We start from the raw sequence: 20,331 nt of genomic DNA on the forward strand, positions 1-20,331 counted from the left end.
TATTGTTACAGTCTCATGTTTGCAGATGCATGCAGACACCCCTGGTCCCTTTTTTCCTTAATCTGTGGATTGAATAAAGGTGATAAATAGTGGAGGAGACTGTGTGCGAGTGCCTGTGTGAAGGTGACCCCTCTCCCCCTCTGTCCTCGCTGAGCAATAAAAACAACTTAGTGTGCATTTTTTTTCTTTCCCCCGAATAGCAAATGCACAAAGCAGAGTCAATGAGGGAGGCAGTGAACTAAATCCATATAAGCTCTATTGAAATTCCCCCTCTGAGTGCGCAGGCTGCCTCGTGTTATTGTATTTTTGCCTTCTGTTGTTGGCAGTCTGCTTTAGGATGCTCATTACTTTCTGTCTATAATGATGATATAAAGTAATATCCGTATCTTTCTTCTTCCTCCCCCGCCCAGCATGCATAAACACGACCACAAACGTGTTTACAGGCCGCCTGAGATGGCCTGTATGGATGCCTTCAGGGTGCAGATTCACTGCTAATTCGACTGTTTTCTTCTGTTATTTGGACAATTCAGAGCAAACATCAGCATCAAAGTGACACTCAAGAAAAAAAAAAGGCGTATGTGTTCCTCCTCTTCAACCTCTTCCTAACACTGAAGCTGTGTCATTGTTCTCGAGTGGCCATACAGACACAGAGAGCTCCTGCTCTACTTTAGCATCCTGTCAGTAAAAAAAAAAAAAAAAAATCTTGAAGTGCCAGCGAGCTGCCGAAAGTGACTCCAAATTTAGCTGCTCGAGCTCAAAGCTTCGACAGCTGATGGCTTTTCTCTTTGTTCTTCTATCGCACTTCTGTTCACAAAGAGAAGGTCCAAAATAGTGAAAAACTCTGATCCAGATATAGATATATGAGCACAGGGGAAAAATTTAGTGTATGATTTATCCTGCCTGCACAAATATACAACTTATGTAACAAAGAGAGCGCCAGAGCAAGAGACTGCTCCACATTTGTATTCTCTTTGAAGGCAGCGTGAGCTGGTTTCATAATTTAGTGCAACCAGACCCAATAAATGAGCTGGTGTTGGAGTGAAAATGAAGAGTTTCAGTCCAGGCCAGAGGCCTCATGATGCTGCAATTCTGACGTCCACCAGTAGAGCAGAGCAAAAGCAAAACTGGGATTCATTTCCCCCATGGGTGTCTAGTCTACTAATCCAGCCAGTTTTCTGGATTATTCAGTAATATTTCTCTACTGCGATGGAGAAAATGAATCTAGTCTCCATCATCTGCTTAGAATTAGTGTCAGAGGCCATCTGAACATCTGTATGACCTAAATGCTAAAAGAAACCCAAGTATGTAAAGATAGAGTCCACTGCTCCTTGTGTTTTATTCACTGGCTGCTTTCTGTGTACAGTAATGTTGTTTTGTAGGGAGAATGCTCACATTACACACACACACACACACACACATCCAGAGTGGCAGTAAGAGGGACCATCCTCCTCAGTAGATTCAGACCAGCAGCTCTTGACTCATGCATTAAATATTGAACGCAACTTTACTTCACCCACTTTCAGAAAGTCATGCAAGCCATGAAAAAGTAATGGCAACAAACGGATTTGTCGTTTTGTGTTGAACTTGGATTTATGTCATCATAGTTATGTAACTGTGACCAACACAGAGATGGCGAACTTTTAACAAAACACAAGTCAGGATGCGACGCTTTTTTCTTCGCATTATAACATTTAAACAAACAAAAACAAATTAAAAAAAACATTAAAAAAACAAAAACAAACTTTTGTTTCTGCTCAACCATCCATGTAATAAACCTGTTATGTGCTGTGTGGATGAATTACAAAATTCCAACAATGAATCCACGAGGGATGAAAAGCGCTTTTTGAAGCGCAATATTTAGGAATGTATGTTCATGTAATGGACAATCCTGCATGTCAGAACCAGGTATTGATGCACGAGGGAGGGTGTCTGTATGGATGTGTGAGGGAGGCGGTTACTGACCAACTACAGCAGTTTTACTCTAAACTGCGTATTAGTTTAACCATAGTTTGGCACACCTCTGTGCAGGTTTCCCCGCGTACTGTGTAGATATTATATTTATATTTATTTAGCAGAATAAAATCGGCATTAATAAAGCCTTTTGTTACCCCAAGTCTTATATAAATAAAGCCTTTTATTAATTCTCTCTAATTTTTAGATACAAAATTTTGTACTTAGTGTTAACAAACAACCATTAATCTCGAAATCACCACATCCCGGTGAACCTGCTGTCCCTGGTGTTGTCCCGCGTGGTAATGCAGCCTTTGGGTAGTCTTTACAAGCTTGTTGCATATTTTTTTAGAAAGGGAATATTCTGGCAAAGTCCACAGATATATGAATTTTGCAGCGCGAAACCTGCTGTTTCTCACACTCCCCAAACGCACTTGCGTGTAAATTGCGCGTGAGCAAGTTTATACAGGCTATCACGCAGCGTACCATATTTCGTCCTACATGTGTGCGATCACAGTGAGCCCGAGGAAGCGCCCCTGGCAGTGTAGTAAGAGTGAAGCGCCTCCTGTGCTATTTCCCCTCCTCTCCATCCCTTTACGCCGAACCAGAACCATTCATCTCTCCCCTCCTTCAGGCTTCACATCCGGGTCATCCGCCAGGATCTGTCTCTTACGTCTGTGTGTCTGACAGAGTGATAATTATTTCAGTCCGCTGCCGTGCTGTACTGCAGCTCTCTGCCCGACTGCGCGGCTCGCAGAGCGGACACTGCGCCAGCGTGCACCGGTGATGATGGAGCCACGAGCGCCGTGAAGCTGCAGCCGCTCGCACAAAAGGCAGAGATGAGACGGTAGGAGGCTTTTGCAGGGGCTAGCCCGCGGTGATTAACTCGCCCTAACGATGTCGAAGAGCCTCAAGAAGAAAAACCACTGGACCAACAAAGTCCACGAAGCGGTGATAACCCGGGGGAAAGAAGGCGAGCTGGGGTTCGAGCTGAAGGGGGGCGCGGAGAACGGCCAGTTCCCCTACTTCGGCGAGGTGAAGCAGGGGAAGGGGCTGATCCAGAGCGGCAAACTGGCCCAGGATGAACTGCTGCTGGAGGTCAACGACATGCCAGTAGCCGGGCTCACTACCCGGGACGTGCTGGCCGTGATCAAACACTGCAAAGACCCGGTCCGCTTCAAATGTGTCAAGCAAGGTGAGATATGCGCTGGACGGGAGAGGGGCCAGGAGCGCGGAGAGGCGTGTGTGTGTGGCGTGTTTGTGTAAATGAGTGTTGCTGGTTTGATTAAGATGTCATTCGTGCAGTCATCTGTCAGTCTGCATTAAAGCGAGAAGCCGGTGTAAACACGGACCTTTGCTAGGCTGCAGGCCTGTTTTGTTGCTGAAATACAATTACGAGCCGTAATGAAGGGCTCAGTCCACCAGGATCAGCAACTATAATGATTACATCGCAGCCAGGAGCAGCCGCGGTCTGTTTATCGCTGGTTCGATGCCTCCAGGCTGGAGGGGGTGTGTCCGTTTAGGCTTGATGCCACAGCCTGCGGTTTTCTCCTTTTTTTGGTCGAGGACGCGAGGCCTTCGCTGTGGATCAAATGTTTTTTTTCTTCTTCTGCTTCTTCTTCTCTCTCTTCTCTTTGCTGGCTGCTGTACAGTCTGAGCAGACAGACATGCTTCACACAAACAACTGCTGCATGCCAGCCCAGATCAGTGCTGTTATTCCACGATACCTGCACTCCCATGAAGCTTTCATATTGATCACCCTCTTTAAAATTTCACTGGCATGTGCACATGTGGTGCTCATGAAATACTCAATAATTGTGCAGGCCATGCTTAGGGTAGCTTTGAGGGTGTTTTGATTAAAAAAAACAAAATCAAAACCAAACTGTAGCCTCTGAAGATGGAGGGTTGTTGTGATGTTCCAGTGGATTTCTGGCAGCAGACTTGACTGAGTGACCTGCTTCTGTCAGCCAGTGTAAGAGCAGTCAGGGTGTCTGCGCAGAGAGAACATTGGATAGAAGTTAAAAGTGGAGGAGATGCTTATCATCGCACCCTCTGAGGTTCAGTTAAGCCCCAGTAAGTGGCTAGAAAGGGCTGCGTTCCCAGCTGCGAAATAAGCCTCAGTGTAGCTTGAAATCCCGCAGTTTTTTAATTTTATTTTTGGACATTGCCGAGCATACAGAGGATTCGCCTGCTCTGTCTCAGTCCCTGTGTTTCCATGGGTTGCATCAATGTGATTGATTACTGAGTTAGAGCTGCTGACAGAGTGGGAGTGTGGTGTTGTGATGTGTGAGGGGTTAAAATGCTAATGTGCCTCTAACAGACAGGTCTATTCTCTTCCTCGCTCACTTATGCATTTAAACATGAGTCTATGCGTGTATTGAACTTCCCACCTCGCTGCTCTCCAGATGAACGTCGTCTTTGCCGAGAACGTCCTTGAGCCCTCTGCTGTTTGTGCACAGCTTCTTGTCCCCTTCACTACATATATTTTTTTGCTCCCTCTCCCTCTTTCTCTCCCTGTCATATTAGTATTTGACTTCCATCCAGTGGAGAGCGGAGTATATTTATGGAAGACAGTTGCTGACACACTCACGGCCCGCCGAGGAATCATCTAGAAGGAGTCCAGCCGCTCGACTCAGAGGCCACACACAGCCAAAAGAAAAAAAAAAAAAAATCAGAGATATGGATGTCCCGTCTGAGTGCACAAAGTCCGTGCAGACATGCACGCACTTACACGTTTTAACAGGCTATTTCCAGTCAGGTACACTGTAGAAAGCCCCCCTCCAGTCCCAGAGGGATCACTGCACTGGCAGAGAGGCCTGATGGACCTCCACGTTGAGGTGACTCTGCCGTCACCTCCTTCATGTGCCTACATCACAGTCTTTTAGGAACTACGGCATTCAGACATGTTTTCACTGTGCTCTCATTTAAATCGATGGGACGAGGGAAGCCAGTCATGCAGATTTTACTGGAACAAACATGCATATTTGTTTCCCCCAAAAAATATCTGTGTTGGCAAATTTTTTTTGTGTGCATTGCACCACGCAGGTGTGAGCTGTCATTTAGGACGTATCACTTTCTAAAAGTGTCCATAAACATCATGTGCCAATCGGTCAAACTGCTTTCTTTTATACAGAAATTATTTAAGCGTGATAGCTGGATTGCCAACAGAGAAACAATTTCAAGTGCACATCTCAGGGGAGTTGTTATTTATTCCCCGTCTATGTTTGTGTGTGTGTTTTAACTGCTTCAAAATTCTCACCCCTCTGTCTTGTAAATGAATGTGCTGTAAATAAATCTCACCATCAAAGCAACAAACTGCACCACAAAATGCCAACAAAGCATAACAATTTCTACATTTTTTTTAAGCAATACTCTGGAACTTCCTGGCTGAACGGATAGCCGAGTGGTTAGGTCAGTCACTGCGTGGGTTCAAATGCTTTGTGTCATCTTCCGCTCTCTCCTAATTCCACCCTCCACCCCCCTAAAAAACCAAAAGCTTAAAACAAAGGGCCTTTTCACTGATGACACTGTGTCGTGTCATAGCTGGAGAGTCACGGATGTTATAAGAAAACGAGTGAGTCCACGCTGGTTCACTGTTGGCGTGACGCGAAACGAGGCCTGTTATGACAATTAGTGTGTTGTTGTTGAGCTTAAACTGCTCGTTTGTACATTAGATGTTGCTTGTGCCCGTTTGCACCTAATGATTTTGATGTAGAGCTCTCCTCCATGTTCATCACCTCATCCGGAGCGAGCGTGAGTGAGGTGCAAACGGCTGCTCGACTCAGTGAGGCAGATTTATAGAAGTGCCATGAAGATCACAACCGCAGAGGTGTTAGAACAGTATGGAGTGGAGAGAAGTGTGAATAAGTGTGTGTATGTGTGTGTGTGACAAAGTGAGAAAGACAAAGGTGGAGTTTTAAGAGAAGAGTGTGGTGGAGATGTGAGAAAAGACACTTGGCAAAATGGACTCTGTTCCCTCTTGTTGTTATTATTCATTTATTTATTTATTTATTTATTTTACAGACGATGTCTGGCAGGTTCTTCATTCTTAGGCTACGTCTACACTAATGCGTTTTCGTTTGAAAACGCATCATTTTCTCTCCGTTTTGGCCTCCCGTCCACACTCAGACGGCGTTTTCCTCAAGGTAAAACGCAGTGTTTTGAAAACGTTCTCGAAAACGCATTCATTTCAAAACGGAGCTGTCCCGTCGCAGTGTGGACACTTGAAAACGCAGACTTAGTCATGTGATGCAGTACATCCATCCATCCATCCATCCATCCATTCGCTTCCGCTTATCCTTTTCAGGGTCGCGAGGGGCACTGGAGCCTATCCCAGCTGTCATGGGGCGAGAGGCGGGGTACACCCTGGACAGGTCGCCAGTCTGTCGCAGGGCCAACACACAGAGACAGACAACCATTCGCACTCACATTCACACCTAGTGGCAATTTGGATTATCCAATTAACCTATCCCCACAAGCTGCATGTCTTTGGACATGCAGCTTGTTTCCAGTCATGTGACCAATTAAACAAAGATAGCGGAGTGCATTATACAGCAGTTGTGTTGATTGCTTTCAATTTTGACAGCCCTAAAAAAGATTAATATCACTTTGTACATGCTCCAGATATCTTTTCTTCAAATTCTTTAATTCTCACACGCTTTTGCGCATGCGCAGGACTGGAACGTAAGCGTTTTGGGCTGTTTCAATGTGGACGCGCAACTCTGTGAACATGACTGAAAACGCTAGTGTGGACGCAGAGCGTTTTCAGAAGAAAATGCAGTTTTCAAATCTATCCGGGCTAGTGTGGACATAGCCTTAAAAGCAAAATAATGTGTTTATGTCTATACCTGTGATGTTATCTTTCTCCCCTCACCCCAAATCAGTCGCAACAGATGGCCTCCCTGAGCTTGTTTCCTGTTAAAAGGGAATTTTTCCTCCCCACTGTCACAAGTGCATTGCTCAAAGGGGTCATTTGATTGTTGGGGTTTTCCGTATTACTGCAGAGTCTTTACCTTACATCTTGAGGCGACTGCTGTTCTGATTTAGTAGAAATAAAAAATGACAGCATGTTGAAAATGTTCAGTAATGTTTGGAATCTCATTAATTTTCACTGCTGTTTTCAGTTTTTTGGGGGGAAAAAAGCCCTTGAAAAGTTATATGACTAAAACTTAATCGATAAACTTGGAGACAAATAAGACAAGTGGTAATATCAGCTGTTTTGGGAGCCTTTTTTCTCTCATTCAGATTCAGGCTGAATCTACAACAAGTCCTGATATAATTTACATACCAATAAGCAGAATATCAGAAATGCCCTTTTCCCTACTTGAAGATTCCTCCATATAAGAAAAGAAACCAACGCTGTCACTGCTTGTCTCTCTGAAATGTCATTTTCTCCCCTCCAAATGTAGTATATATTTTTGGCTCGCGGAGAAAAGTGTGGAGGTGGAAGACCCCGGGATGTTTTATGCAGTTGGGTTTGTGAGCACAATATGTGTTCCTTCTGAGGGAAAACAACATGAATTCAAAATGTTAACATGGCCTTTAACATCTAAGTGGAGCACAGTCAGCCTCCGTCACACTGTGCAGCACTCGCCCACAGCTTATACGGGGCAGGCCAGCAAGCTCGCGGTTCCTTGATGAAACTGTTAACTGGGATTCTGCAGACAGCAGTAAAAACATATGTTCGTCCTACTGATTGCATAAATTTGATGATCTGCTTTGTGAAGTTGACTGTTTCAAATCTGCAGTTTACAACAAGAACGCGGGCTCATTTGATCGCAATTTTGCTTCGAATTCGTTAAACATCACATCTTCAGTTTGACACAAAGGTCTTCTTTTAGATGTATGGTTGAGATGAGCGAACATTCAAGAAGTCTTAAATGTGCACCTGTTAACTGCGTATGCATAGATGGAGTGATTATATGCTGCCTAAACAACCTATCAGCAAATAAAAATGATACTTATTGAAGTTTCTGTGTTAACATGAATTTTGCACTGCTCAAGTTCAGACATGGTGTGATGAAGACCAAACAATTGACCCATTTCTTAGAATGAAGACTTCTTTGTTTCATAAGAATAATAGGGGAATAAATAACACCAAAATAAAGTAAAATATAGTAGCGTTAGCCTTAAAAATCTTTGTATTAGTAAAAATGTAGTTTTTTAAAAAGATGGACCTTAATTTTTTTTAATCCTTGAAAAAGAAAAACATGGAAAAAGCTGAGACTGTGAGGAAATATTTCCTTCAGGATTAATAAAGTATTCTGATTCTGATTCTGAAATATCTTTATTTATCAAAAAGGGATATTTTCAGGTTTTACAGCTGTGTGCAGACAGGGAGGTAGGCAAACCTTCGATTTGGTGGGTGTACTGGAATTTAGACTTTCCTTGAATAAATGAAGTGCGTAACAAATACTTCATTTTACCCCTAAAATCTTTTATAATAGTATGTTTGTTTTTGTGTAGCTCTATCCATTTTTCCACAAACAAATGCAACAGGCTGTTAAGCTATTAAGGATATTGTTGTATGCGCTAAGCTTTTTAAGCATGTTTTCCAGTTTATTTCAGAGCAGAAAAAAACACACATTTGAATATTTTCATGAGTCTTTTCTGATGTCTTATTGCAATTTTTTTTTAAGACTCTAAAAAAGATATATTGATCCAAACACAGCACGTAGGAGAAATTGGAAAGCTTGACAGGCTTTCCAGGCATGGTTATGGTTGCTAAGCTCAGACTGAATAATCACTCTTTGGAGGCGTCGATGGTCACAAAGCACAAATCTCAAAGCTACTGTCCAAGCAAGGCCATTTAAAACTGCTTATATAAAAAAACTAAACAAAATAGAAAATACAGCCACAGCAGTGTTGCAGCACAAAAAAGCTTAATGGTTGTTCAGTTAGCTTTTAATCTCTCTAAAATCTACACTTTGGGTCATTTTCTGATGTTGTCAAGTTTTCTGACTTGGCTGTCCAAGTGCTGCCAGTCCTCTTAATGATGTAAAGTACAGTATTGGGGGACAGATGGAGCAGAGGGAGAGAAGGCGACCTTCTTCTGCTCTCATGTCGCTTTGTTGATGAGAAGCTTGAAGAATCAGTGCATAACATCCTGTCTGCTCCGTTGGTATTAATAACTCACCAAGAGATGAGTTCTGTCAGAGGCGGAGGATGATTTTATTGAGGCTAGAAGCTGCTGGAGCTCAGCTCAGAGGATCAAACCCGAGCTCAGCCAGCCAATGACCAAATATCTAACTGGTCCAGTTAAGTGAATTAGGTCAATGTAATTCTCCTTAGCGTGGACACGCTGCATGGGACTGCACTGGGACTGTGCTGCAGCATGTGTTTGTGAGGTGCAGATAGAAGCCGTGTCTTTGTGTGAAAGACGTGACTGAAAGAAGGTTTTTTTGTCAAGTGATTTTCCCTAAATGTCATTCGAGTCATGATGTGATCAGAGTTTTTAAGAACCGTGACGCCAGTTCGCCCGCCGTTCAGTTATTCTAATGTCAGGATGTGACTGGTTATGATGCCAGTTTTAGCATTTTTGCAGAATCTGTGACAGCACAGAGATTTTAGTGATGGATCGATGTGGCAATGCGACCATATGATGCTGTGTGAGGCTGCATTTCATACTGGCTGAGATAAACATCAAATTCTTATGATTATTCAGGATGAGTGCGTCTGAGTGCTGAGAGAGAGGGGGGCGGGGGGTGAAATATGCTGAGAAAGGAATTAAGTGCGAGTATGTAAAATGTATGCATGCACATATTCATTATGGGAACAATAGAAAGTTGTCTTTGTGTGCAAGATTTCAGCAATGAATCATCTCTTTTGATGAAATAACGTGGACACAAAAATGGTAAAAATACAAAGGCGAAGCTGATTTTGGGGCATATTTGCTCTGACGGTTGTTTTCCTTGTTTGTTTTGTTTATATGACATATTACTTGACATTATGTTCATTGTTTATTATACACTGAATTCTGAAAATTGGTTTTAAAAGCATGGCTGTATAAATAAATCTTAATTTGTGGGTATTTATGTTTTACACCTTACACCGCTGGCCACCTAGTGGAGCTTCTTTATCTTGTGACAACCGCAGTGAAAGTAATGTAATCAGGCTGAGGTGATTTTGCTTCGTAAGAGAAAAATGTTGTGCCTGTGTGAGATTTTTTTTCTCCCTTTTTGGTCTTTTACTGAATCAGCAACACGCTGCAAAATGCTCAGTAAAAGTAAAAGTTATGAATTACAAATATTGCCTAAATGCAAGTATATTAGGATACAAAACCTACAAAACCTAATAATACAAGAAAATATTCTGTTGATTGAATGAACATTATTGCGCAAAGCTTCTAAATAATCCCTCATTTCTTTATATTTTGCTTCCAAGGAGACAGACTTTCTTCTATATCTTCTAAAGAGGCCCTGAGCAATACTTCTCCAGGCTTTCTCAATGTCTTTCAAAGTTTTTGAATATTGGCTCCTTTTTCACTCATTTTCAGTACAGTCCTTGTATCTGGCCATTTTCAGAGGATGTTTTATTTTTTTCTACCGTTTAGGGTACGTAACACTGACCTATGAATCATTCAAGCATAAAAAAGGCACCAAAATCACAGGAAAAAACAGTGTTGTGTCTGTATATAACAGACAACTTAAACTGTATATTTATTACTAGCAGTCTGTGACAAAAAATGAATTAAAGGATTATTCTATTCTATTCTAGCCTGTGACAAAAACTCATAATTTGTTCCCATTCCTTTAGTTGAATCTATACAGAATGACAAAAAGAAAACTTGGCATATTTTGGCATGTTGTGCAGTGCGTTCTTAAAGAATTAAAGGAAATTGGACAAGTGGAGGACAAAAGAAGAAGTGGAAGGGCTAAAATCTATCTACAGCAGAAGAACAGCATCAGCATCAGAAATGATACAGGATCTGAGAGATGCATCTGAATCTTTGGTTGATGGATCTACTAGCAAAGCCTTATCAGAAAAGATGTAAAGATGCCATTCTTATGCCATTCACAAGGAACTGGGCTGAAAATCACTGGTAACAGATCTCTTTTGTTAAAGAATCTAAACAATTTTACATTTTGGCTTCACATTGTCATCAGTATGTACTGAGAAACTCAGGAGAGTAGATACAACAGTGAGCGTTTACAGCCATCTGTAAAACATCATCGAGCCTCTGCCTTGTTTTGGGGCTGCATTTCAGGCAGTAGTGTTGGAGAGGTCAAAATTGATGGAATTATGAATGAAGAAAAGTGCAATCAGATCTGCAATTCTGGCGGGCGCTTGCGTATGTGTGTCTGATCCATATTGTCAACCACTGGTTTAAGCTGTATGATCGATCCATATGTTTTTCATATGAAGTTTTAGTTGGCTCTCAAATTTTTTGTGGTCTAAAAAGTACACAGAAATAAAAAGTGGCAAAAAATGGAAGTCCTCTAGTGTTTACGTTTGTACTTAGACATGTATATTCACTACACTCTCCTACTGACATTCACATGCAACCCCTGTCACTTTACTCTTTTTCTCCCACTGTCTCAGTCAGCTGGGAGGTCTGAGGGTTTAATGAGGCGACTGTACAGCTGAGAGACACCACCACCTCTCACCTCCAGAGGTGGAGGCAGACAGCTCATCACAGCTGCCGCATGTATTTAGAGTCACTCGGTTTGTCTGGCTTTGCGCGTACAATACCTCTCTGTGTGTTTTATAAGTCAGCAGGTCTGCTTTGAAAGTGATATCTGCTGTATTTAGAAAACCTTCTCAGGGAGTCAGGGCTGTGGTGAAACAACAGCTTCCCTCCTACTTTCACTGAATCATATCTTATTCAGTCAGGCATGGCAGCACAGAAGGCAGCGCATGGTTTTCATTCATTGACATAGTGTGTATTAGCCAGCAGCGCTAATCTGATAGCTTCACTGTGGGCTTCAGATCTGAATGAGAAGGATTATAAAAGCTGGCGTCAGGAGCTACTCTGGCTGCTGCACTGAAACTGGTGGATGGCTACCAACAATGGCGTGTGATTTTCTGACTTTCTAAAGAGGCTCACTTTCATTCCCGAGTTGAATAGCTTGAAGTGGAGCCAACTCATACGCAGAGTACTGTGACACGCGTCATGCACTATATATATAATATGTGTATACGTGTTAAAGCCTGTTTTTCATAACCACACCTCAGCTGTTTTGAAAACCCTCTAATTTTTTTGCTCTGCATCGGTTTATGCACATGATCATGAGTTCATTTCACTGTTGTACCTCCATACAATAAATTAATGGGGGAAAACTCCCTTTGTGTAAGGCTGCTCTGCTTAAATATGAATTAAAATTCCACTGCTGACTCAATCATGCTCATTGCAGCAGCAGGCAGCTTCCTGTTCTACTGGAAGAAATCTCGGCTGACGTGTTAAAGTGCTTCATTTACATTCTGGATCGTTTCATAACTGTAGCTAATGCTTCCTACCAGTAGAGGACAGCATCTGTCTAATCAGTTTTCAAAGGAGCAGCTCTCTATCTGCTCTGACACTCTCACAGGAAGTAGCAGACTGAACTCCACTGAGTTCAAAAGTGTTGCATTCAGTAGTTGCGCTGAAGCAACTCTGCTGTTTGAGATGAATGTGCAAGTTTCTGTGTATAAAGGCGAGCCTGTCACTGACTAATTCAACAGAAGAGCATCAAAGATAGCAGGAACTGTAAGTTGTGTCTTTTAAATTGTAAAAAAGGACCAAAATCATGTTCTTATAGGCTACAGAGACACAAGTTTCCCACCTGAACTTATTTAGTCTTCTAGTTACGAAAGTTAAATCCTTCTCTGAGCTCAGGGGCCAAGATCCGATCAAACTCATACAGTGCCTTCTGATATCTTTAAAAAATGCCACTAGACACAAACCTTTTCCCAGAAGAGACATTCTTTTGATTACCCTGAATGATCCACAACACCCAGCAGAGACAGACATCTGTCTCTTTGTGGGGGATTTTTAAGGAAAATTGAAAATGGTTCACATTAAATTCACTGAAGCAGAAACCTAGCCTGCTAAAAAAAAAAAAAAAAATTCTAATAATATCTCTTGTGACAGGGCTGAAACCTTATTTGAGAAGATCTTTGAGAATAACTCAAACCTTTGCAAAAAAAAATACCTTGGATGACTCAACCTGTCAGTCCTTTACTTTGTTATGTGCTCTGTCATTTTCTAATTTTGACTCTTAAAATTGTGCTTATGGGAGAGACTAACAAGGACGCTGTTTATACATGGTGTTTGTAAAGGTTTGATCAATCAGAAGGGAAGATGCACTTTATTGGCAAAAGTATTTGCTCGTCTGCCTTCACATGCATATAATCTTAAGTGACATCTCATTGTTAATCCATAGGGTTTAATACGATGCCAGCTCAACCTTTCCAGCTATGAGAGCTTCAACTCTTATGGGAAGGCTTTCCACTAGGTTTTGGTGTGTTTATGGGAATTTTTTGACAATTCTTCCAGAAGAGTGTTTGTGAGGTTTGGATGTGAAGGCCCGGCTCACAGTCTCTGCTCTAATTCATCCCAAAGGTGTTCTGTTGTGTTGAAGCCAGACTCACTCATCCATGTCTTTATGGACTTTGCTTTGTGCACCGGTGAGCAGTCATGTTGGAACATGAAGGGGTCATCCCCGAAACCTTCCCACAAAGTTGGGAGCATGAAATTGTCCAAAATGTCTTGGTGTGCTAAGCATCAAGAGTTCCTTTCACTGGAACTAAGGGGCCGAGCCCATCTCTTAAAATATAACCCCACACCATGCTCCCCCTCCACCAAACTTTACACTTGGCACAATGCAGTCAGACATGTACCGTTCTCCTGGCACCCACAAACCCAGACGATCAGATTGCCAGGCTGAAAAGTGTGACACTCCAGAGAACACACCACCACTGCTCTAGATCCAGTGGTGGTGTGCTTTGCATCAGTGGATCCAATGGATCCAAACCTTACATCACCAAGCACCAATGTTTACATTGGTGCCTGGTGATGCAAGGCTTGGATGCAGCTGCTCGGTCACTGAAACCCATTTCATGAAGCTCTCCACACACTCATCTTGAGCTCAGCTGAAGGCCACATGAAGTTTGGAAGTTTGTAGCAACCGACTCTGCAGAAAGTTGTCGACCTCTGAACACAAAGCCCATTTGCATCTTCTGACCCTGCTCTGTGCTTTTAGGTGACTGAGTTGCGGTTGTTACCGAAAGTGAGGAAACTTCACAACTGGACTTGTTGCAGAGGTGCCATCCTATCACCGTACCACGCTGGAATTTACTGAGCTCTTGAGAGGGTCCAATTCTTTCAAAAATGTTTGTAGAAGCTGTTTTCATCCCTAGGTGATTGAGTTTATTCACCTGTTGACATGGAAGCGATTGGAACACCTGAATGATCAATGATCTGGATGAGTGAGTGAGTACTTTTGTCAATATAGTGTATGTTGCTGTCCTTTAACATTAGTATTGACAAATGTTCAGTGTAGCCTGGTCAGACCAAGATATTAAGTGTATTATGCTTAGCTGTTTACTGCTCCAATTGTGGAATTTATTAAACTTCTGGACTTTTACTGCCAATAATTTGGAGTTGATCCTAACGAAATGGTAATCACCTTGATGATGAGTCAGTGGAGCATGCCTGAGCTTAAAAGTATTTTCCACCTGACTTGTTAGGGTCAGAGTTATGGCCATTTCTCGCAGACTTTATGAGCATGGTGTCTATTACATTCTTGTTCATATAGTTCATCCTTGCAAGCTGTAATGGAGAAAAGAAAGGAGCAATCAGGTCAGTACAGTGGAGTTGAATTCAATTCATTTTAGTTTGGATTTAGCAGCATGAAGGGCCCCTTAATCACTACAGACAGGGTTTATTAGACTATCAGACCATAGCAGCCAAGTGATGCATTGGAGAGCAGAATCATTATGATGCTCAGAAGGTGGCCTTCTCTCAGCCACAGTCGCAATTATAAATTTTTTGTATTGACAGGAAACACACCCATGCTGGTTTTAACCCCTCAGGGAATCGACTGCTGCACCCCCAAACTGATGAGTTTCTTATTACTCTCCACTGCCTCTGGGGTTTCTTCATATCTCACTCTCTCTGTGTTTTCTACCCATTATTGTTACTCAACTTTCCCACATCTGCGAACCAGCGGATGAAGCGCTTGAGCCGTGCACATTTTACCCTGTTTTTGTCTTTTAATTGGTCTTTCTTTACTTTCCATTAAGAGGCATGCTGCTTGTTTCCGACTGAGTCTTTGGAGCGCTGCTTGAATACAATGAGGAGTGACGGGAGAAAGAAGGCAGTACAAGTCTAACAGAGTTTTTTTTTTTATAGTATGCGAATCCAATTGCCATAATTACCACAAATTTGATAGATGTGTATCTGTGGAGTTGTATTAGCTCAGCGTCGCCAAGCAAAGAACTGTGAGGATATATTGCGTATTATTTGTCCACCAAAGAGCTACAGGTGGGTTTGCTGCACCTTTTAAGTGTTGACCGCTATGCATTCTGTTCTTATGCAGATAATAAACCCCAGCACAAATAGATAAACAATCCTTCACACATAATTTTCAACACAACGCAGAGTGGAGGGGCTGTTTGCTAACAGTGAGGTGTAACTGAGCATGGCTACATGAGGAATTAGGAATGGCAATTCTGTTAGCTCTACCTCTTTTAGTCCTGAAATCTCATTTGTAGTGTGAGCTTGTTTCCCTTTACAGTGACTCAGAGGTTGTGTCTGGCCTTGATTATGGCACCGTAGAGAAAGACATAGAGGAACATCATCATTAAGACTAGTCTGAGGATGGGGGGAATCAATATTAAGACCTTTAGGAGAGACGCTCTGTCATTTACTATTAATAATGGGCCCTGCAGCCTGCTGTAATAACGCCATTAGGAGTACTGGAAACTGATGCTTTATCCACAGCTAAATGGCCTTTTTACAATACACCCACATGTGGCGACTATAAATGCATACAGTATCCAGTATCATTCTCACACAAACACACACGCACACACCGAATCGCCACCTTTTTCTCACACAGCCCTTCCTGTGCCTAATTGGGAGGGTTAGACAAGAAAAAGTGGGCCAAGTCCGATCTTAGTATTCTTTAACTGGACCACAGGAGATGTGGACGAAGACACCTTGAAAGTAAAATGTCAGATATGACAAGGAGATAAAAAGAGGTAGAAAAACAGAATGATAGAAATGAATGTAAAGAGGGAGAGAAAAAAAGGTACTGTATGTTCTTTAAAGAGACAGTAACACACATTTTGGCTTTTTAAAATTTTAGTGTTCACAATGTAATGGACTTACACTATATGTAGCAAATGAAAAATATACTGTAAACAGCCCCAAAATAAAAGAGCAATAGTATTGCAGTTAGGGCTGTTCGATATGACGATATAAAAACGTCTATCATTTCATTTTACGCTATCGTTTGTTTCGTGGTGTCGCAAAATAAACTGTTTACGGCAATATTTTTTCATCGTTTTGATGGTCACTGTAGTGGCTATATTAATTTCTTAAAGTTCTCTCTTTCTCTTATATTTTATATAACCACACTATGGACGACAAGCGCCTGTTTTTGTTGTGGTTAGCAACAACGAAGGTAACAGCATCGCGTGTCCGCTTGTTTATGTTCCACATAAACCTTTCACAATAAAGCTCAAGATCCTGTTGAGACTTTTCAAAATAAACGGAATCACTTGAAAGAGCAGATTATTTACGGATGAGAATTAAAAAAGAGTCGTCAGGTGCTAAAAAATAAACCTTAGACTCAAACGTTAGAACAGGCTTTTCCCCGCAGCACGCCGTGTAATAAATACTCACAAAGAAAACGGCGGCCTTTACAACTTATGTCTAAAAATGTATCGTTTCATGCATCGGTTACAACACTGGACTCCAGGTGCATGACGCGCAGCTGGAAACACTTCCTGCAAGACGAGCTGCCCGAGATTCACAGAATTTATCAGGATGATAGAATTCTTATATCGGGACATGAGATTTTGGTCATATCGCACAGCCCTAATTACAGTATATAAATATTTATAGCTTATTAATATACCTTAATTAGTTCTTTCTTCTTCTTTTTTTAATCTGAAGTGTGTAGAATTTGTCATGCTAACCCCTTTTTCCATATATTATTTGGCTAGGGTCTTATTCTGAAAGGAAACGTAAAAACTGAAATTGACGGTATCAAAAGTAAAGACTGTAACTGAAGATCAAAGCTCAACATTCAGGTTTGAAAACCATGTATTTGAGTTCATTTCAGTTCCTGCAGTCGAAAGTAAGAGAAAGGTAATAGCATGTTGTGCTAAGCGTGGCCTATGCAGTAGCTGATATTTTACAGGTCAAAATTTAGGACATTTTGAATGTGATGGAAATAATTGTGGCGGCCTTTTTCAGAAATATACAAATGCACTGTAGCATTTTATGTTATCACCTTTGTTGCTGTTACTGTCTTTGAAGTTCATTTATCTGCTAAATAAAAGCCAGCATCTTCAGTTTAACCTCATATTTAATTCTGTTCAATTCAAGTTTATTTATATAGTAAAAGCACTTTATATTGTAAGATAAAGACCCTACAATAATAGAAAGAAAACCTCAACAATCAGACGACCCTCTATAAGGAAGAACAAGACAAGTTGTTTTCTGAGCATTCAGTTAGCAAACAAACATGAATAACTTAGGTTTTCTGTTAGCCAAACCTAACTTAATAATATATTTATTACATTGTATTAATTAATAAAGAAAACACTGGACATGTTGTTTGACATATGATCTTTATAAATGGACACCCACACATGAATATTTAGAATCTGTAGGCAAGGAACAAGACTTCTGATACTAGGAGTTTTCTAGTTTTCATATATAGTCTGTAGTATTGACTAGTCAAATTTAAACAAGCTTTGGCTGCTTTCAGCATGTGTGCAGAGCAAAAGACAAAATGCACTGACCCAAAAGCAGTCTCAAAACTCAAGATTTTCATCTCTTTTAAAAAAGTATAGTTAGGAAGTCTTGGACCAGATATCCCCTGGCCACACGGAAAGCTCCAAAACATTAGCTGTTAGAGTTTAGCTCATTAGATGATAGCTGATGGATTGTCTGGCTTTGATTATCCTCTTCCTTTTTTTAAAAATTTCTTTCTGTTCATGTTGGTTCCTGACTAGAGCTTCATCTGTGCTGTCCCCCCTAAAAGACATTATATGACTACCTTGACTTTACCCTTAATGACAGATTTTGACACCTCGGTATATATCAATGAAGATGTAAATTGATGACCATTAGAACACGTTCTGGGTTTTTCCAAGGGTATATGGGAAGCTGTATAGGCAGAGATGACCTTCACTAACCTTTATGCACATCTGGCCATTTTTGTTCTGTAAGCAGGCCTGAAATATGACAGAAATTGCTCAGGTCAGAAATAAGAAATAAAGGTTACCTAAAGCAGGCGTCCAAGGGGAGTGAGTTAAAAGAAACACATGCAGTGTTTAGTCCATTTAAGTTGAACTGTGGTTTGTTTTCCACTTTGGTGCGGTTTAGTTGTGAACACAGTAATCACACTCAGGTCCAATTGGAGGAGGTTTAGGTCTAGTTTCAAATGAACTCCATAGCAGTATGTTTATGAGGTGAACGTAATCTGACCTAGCTCCCAGGTGTACGTTCCAAGTTTAAACTAAACTCAGGATACCATAGATACCATAGATCAAGAAGGTCAGTATGAGTTAACGACTAGCTGTGGAAGATGTCCAGAGCACACCATATTTATTCTTCAACACAGCCTGAACTCTCTTAGCTTTCTTTGCATTTCTTTATGCAGTCTTCAGGGATAGTTCTCCAGGCTTCTTGAAGGACATTCAAAGCTCTTCTCTGGATGTCAGCTGCCTTTTTTTTACTGTACTCCCTCAAGATGATCCCAAACTGCTTCAATAATGTTGAGGTGTTGGCTCTGGTTACTTGAAAGTCAGGGTCCAACTGAGGTCTCTGTTGACGAACCTTGCATGGTTTTTCTTATAATACTCCTGTCAAGGTGGTGCTAGCTGCAGCGCTCAGCTGCTTGGTCAAAGCTTGGATGAGGAAACAGATTTTTTTTTCTCTCTTTTTATTTATGCATGTTTATGAATGTTCATGTCTCAGAGGTGCAGCCGGATATGCGATGCCTCCTGCCTTACAGTGTTTTACTCCTCTGTAACCTGTATGACCTCTTGTGAGAATAAGGAAGCATTATCGATCAACACGTCTCTTTTTGGGTTTCGTTCTCCATGACAACCTCTCTGGTGCAGCAGCACCACTTCACCTCAGCTCTCCTTACATTCCTCTGACCATCACAACAGATATTACCCATTTTACTCAGTGTACTAGTGTGTGTGTGTGTGTGTGTGTGTGTGTGTGTCTTTGCCAGTAGGATTTAATCAGGTGTGGTTTGTCCTTAGCATGAAATATGAGAAATTTCTGTGTTTAAATGTAAACATGTCTCCTTGCATTTGTGTGTGTGTGTGTGTGGATATACAGTAAGAGTCCGAGTGTGCACGCAGGTGTGAGCTCCTGAAGCATAACTATAGGGTTGTTTGCAGTTAAGAGTTTAGCAGTTAAACTTTGTGAGGAGAGAAGCTCAGAGAATCAATGTGGCAGGACTGTGCCTGCCTCCTCTCTCAGCCTCCCAGGAAAGTGGGCATGTCGGGTCTAATTATGCCTTCCCAAATCAAACAAAATGGCTCCCATTGGTGTCTGCATCAATATGCTCCCTTCTCCAAGCTCATATTCATACAAACAGTGCAACCCATTAGCTATGCCATGTAAACAAAAGTGGTGCTCAGCAATTTGTGTTGTGCATAACAAAGTCTGAATAAAAATCTTTTTATTATCTGGCCACTTCTTTTAGGCTTTAAAAAATATTTTAATTTCAGCATGCTGATGTTTAATTGGTCCTTGCTCACACTATAAGCTTAGACCTGAAACAGTTAGTTGATTAAGAAAATTGCTGCTTTTATAATCGGTTTAGAATTAATTTTTCACGTCTTTTTTCCCCCCAGAATGACTGGAAACTGGAATTCTTTTTTCTCAGAATTCTGACTTTAATCTCAGAATTCTGAGATTAAAGTCAGAATTATTTTTTTCTTCCCCGGTGGCACTAATCCTCTTCCGTATATCCGTACATATACCATAGAAGGTCGGATTAACGTTTACAACCCAGCTCTGAATGTGACAGAATCTAAAACGATACTCTGTTTTATTGGCCAAGTATGGGTACACATACTATGGATTGTAATAATAATACATTTTATTTGAAAGCGCCTTTCAAAACACTCAAGGTCACTGTACACAGTAGAATAAAAGCAAGAAGTTTACAGAATCATAAAAGCATAAGACATAAACAAATAAAA

The 20,331-nt window shown here is 41.3% G+C and overlaps 1 protein-coding gene across 3 annotated transcripts in view; it reads left to right on the forward strand.

Annotated features, from left to right (window-relative positions):
* Positions 1–2,447: 2,447 nt before the first annotated feature.
* The window catches only part of LOC120729648 (membrane-associated guanylate kinase, WW and PDZ domain-containing protein 2-like), an 89,042-nt gene continuing 71,158 nt past the window's right edge, over positions 2,448–20,331 (forward strand). Inside the window, exon 1 of one of the 3 annotated variants that reach the window (XM_040025403.1) lies at positions 2,448–3,145. In XM_040025403.1, coding sequence (XP_039881337.1) covers positions 2,848–3,145 — 298 coding nt within the window. In that variant the 5' untranslated portion in view covers positions 2,448–2,847. The remainder of the gene's footprint in view (positions 3,146–20,331) is intronic. The other 2 variants (XM_040025402.1, XM_040025404.1) reach the window with 2 other exon arrangements.

Source organism: Simochromis diagramma, unplaced genomic scaffold, assembly GCF_900408965.1.
Source record: "Simochromis diagramma unplaced genomic scaffold, fSimDia1.1 OVJJ01000293.1, whole genome shotgun sequence".
Lineage (NCBI taxonomy): Eukaryota > Metazoa > Chordata > Actinopteri > Cichliformes > Cichlidae > Simochromis > Simochromis diagramma.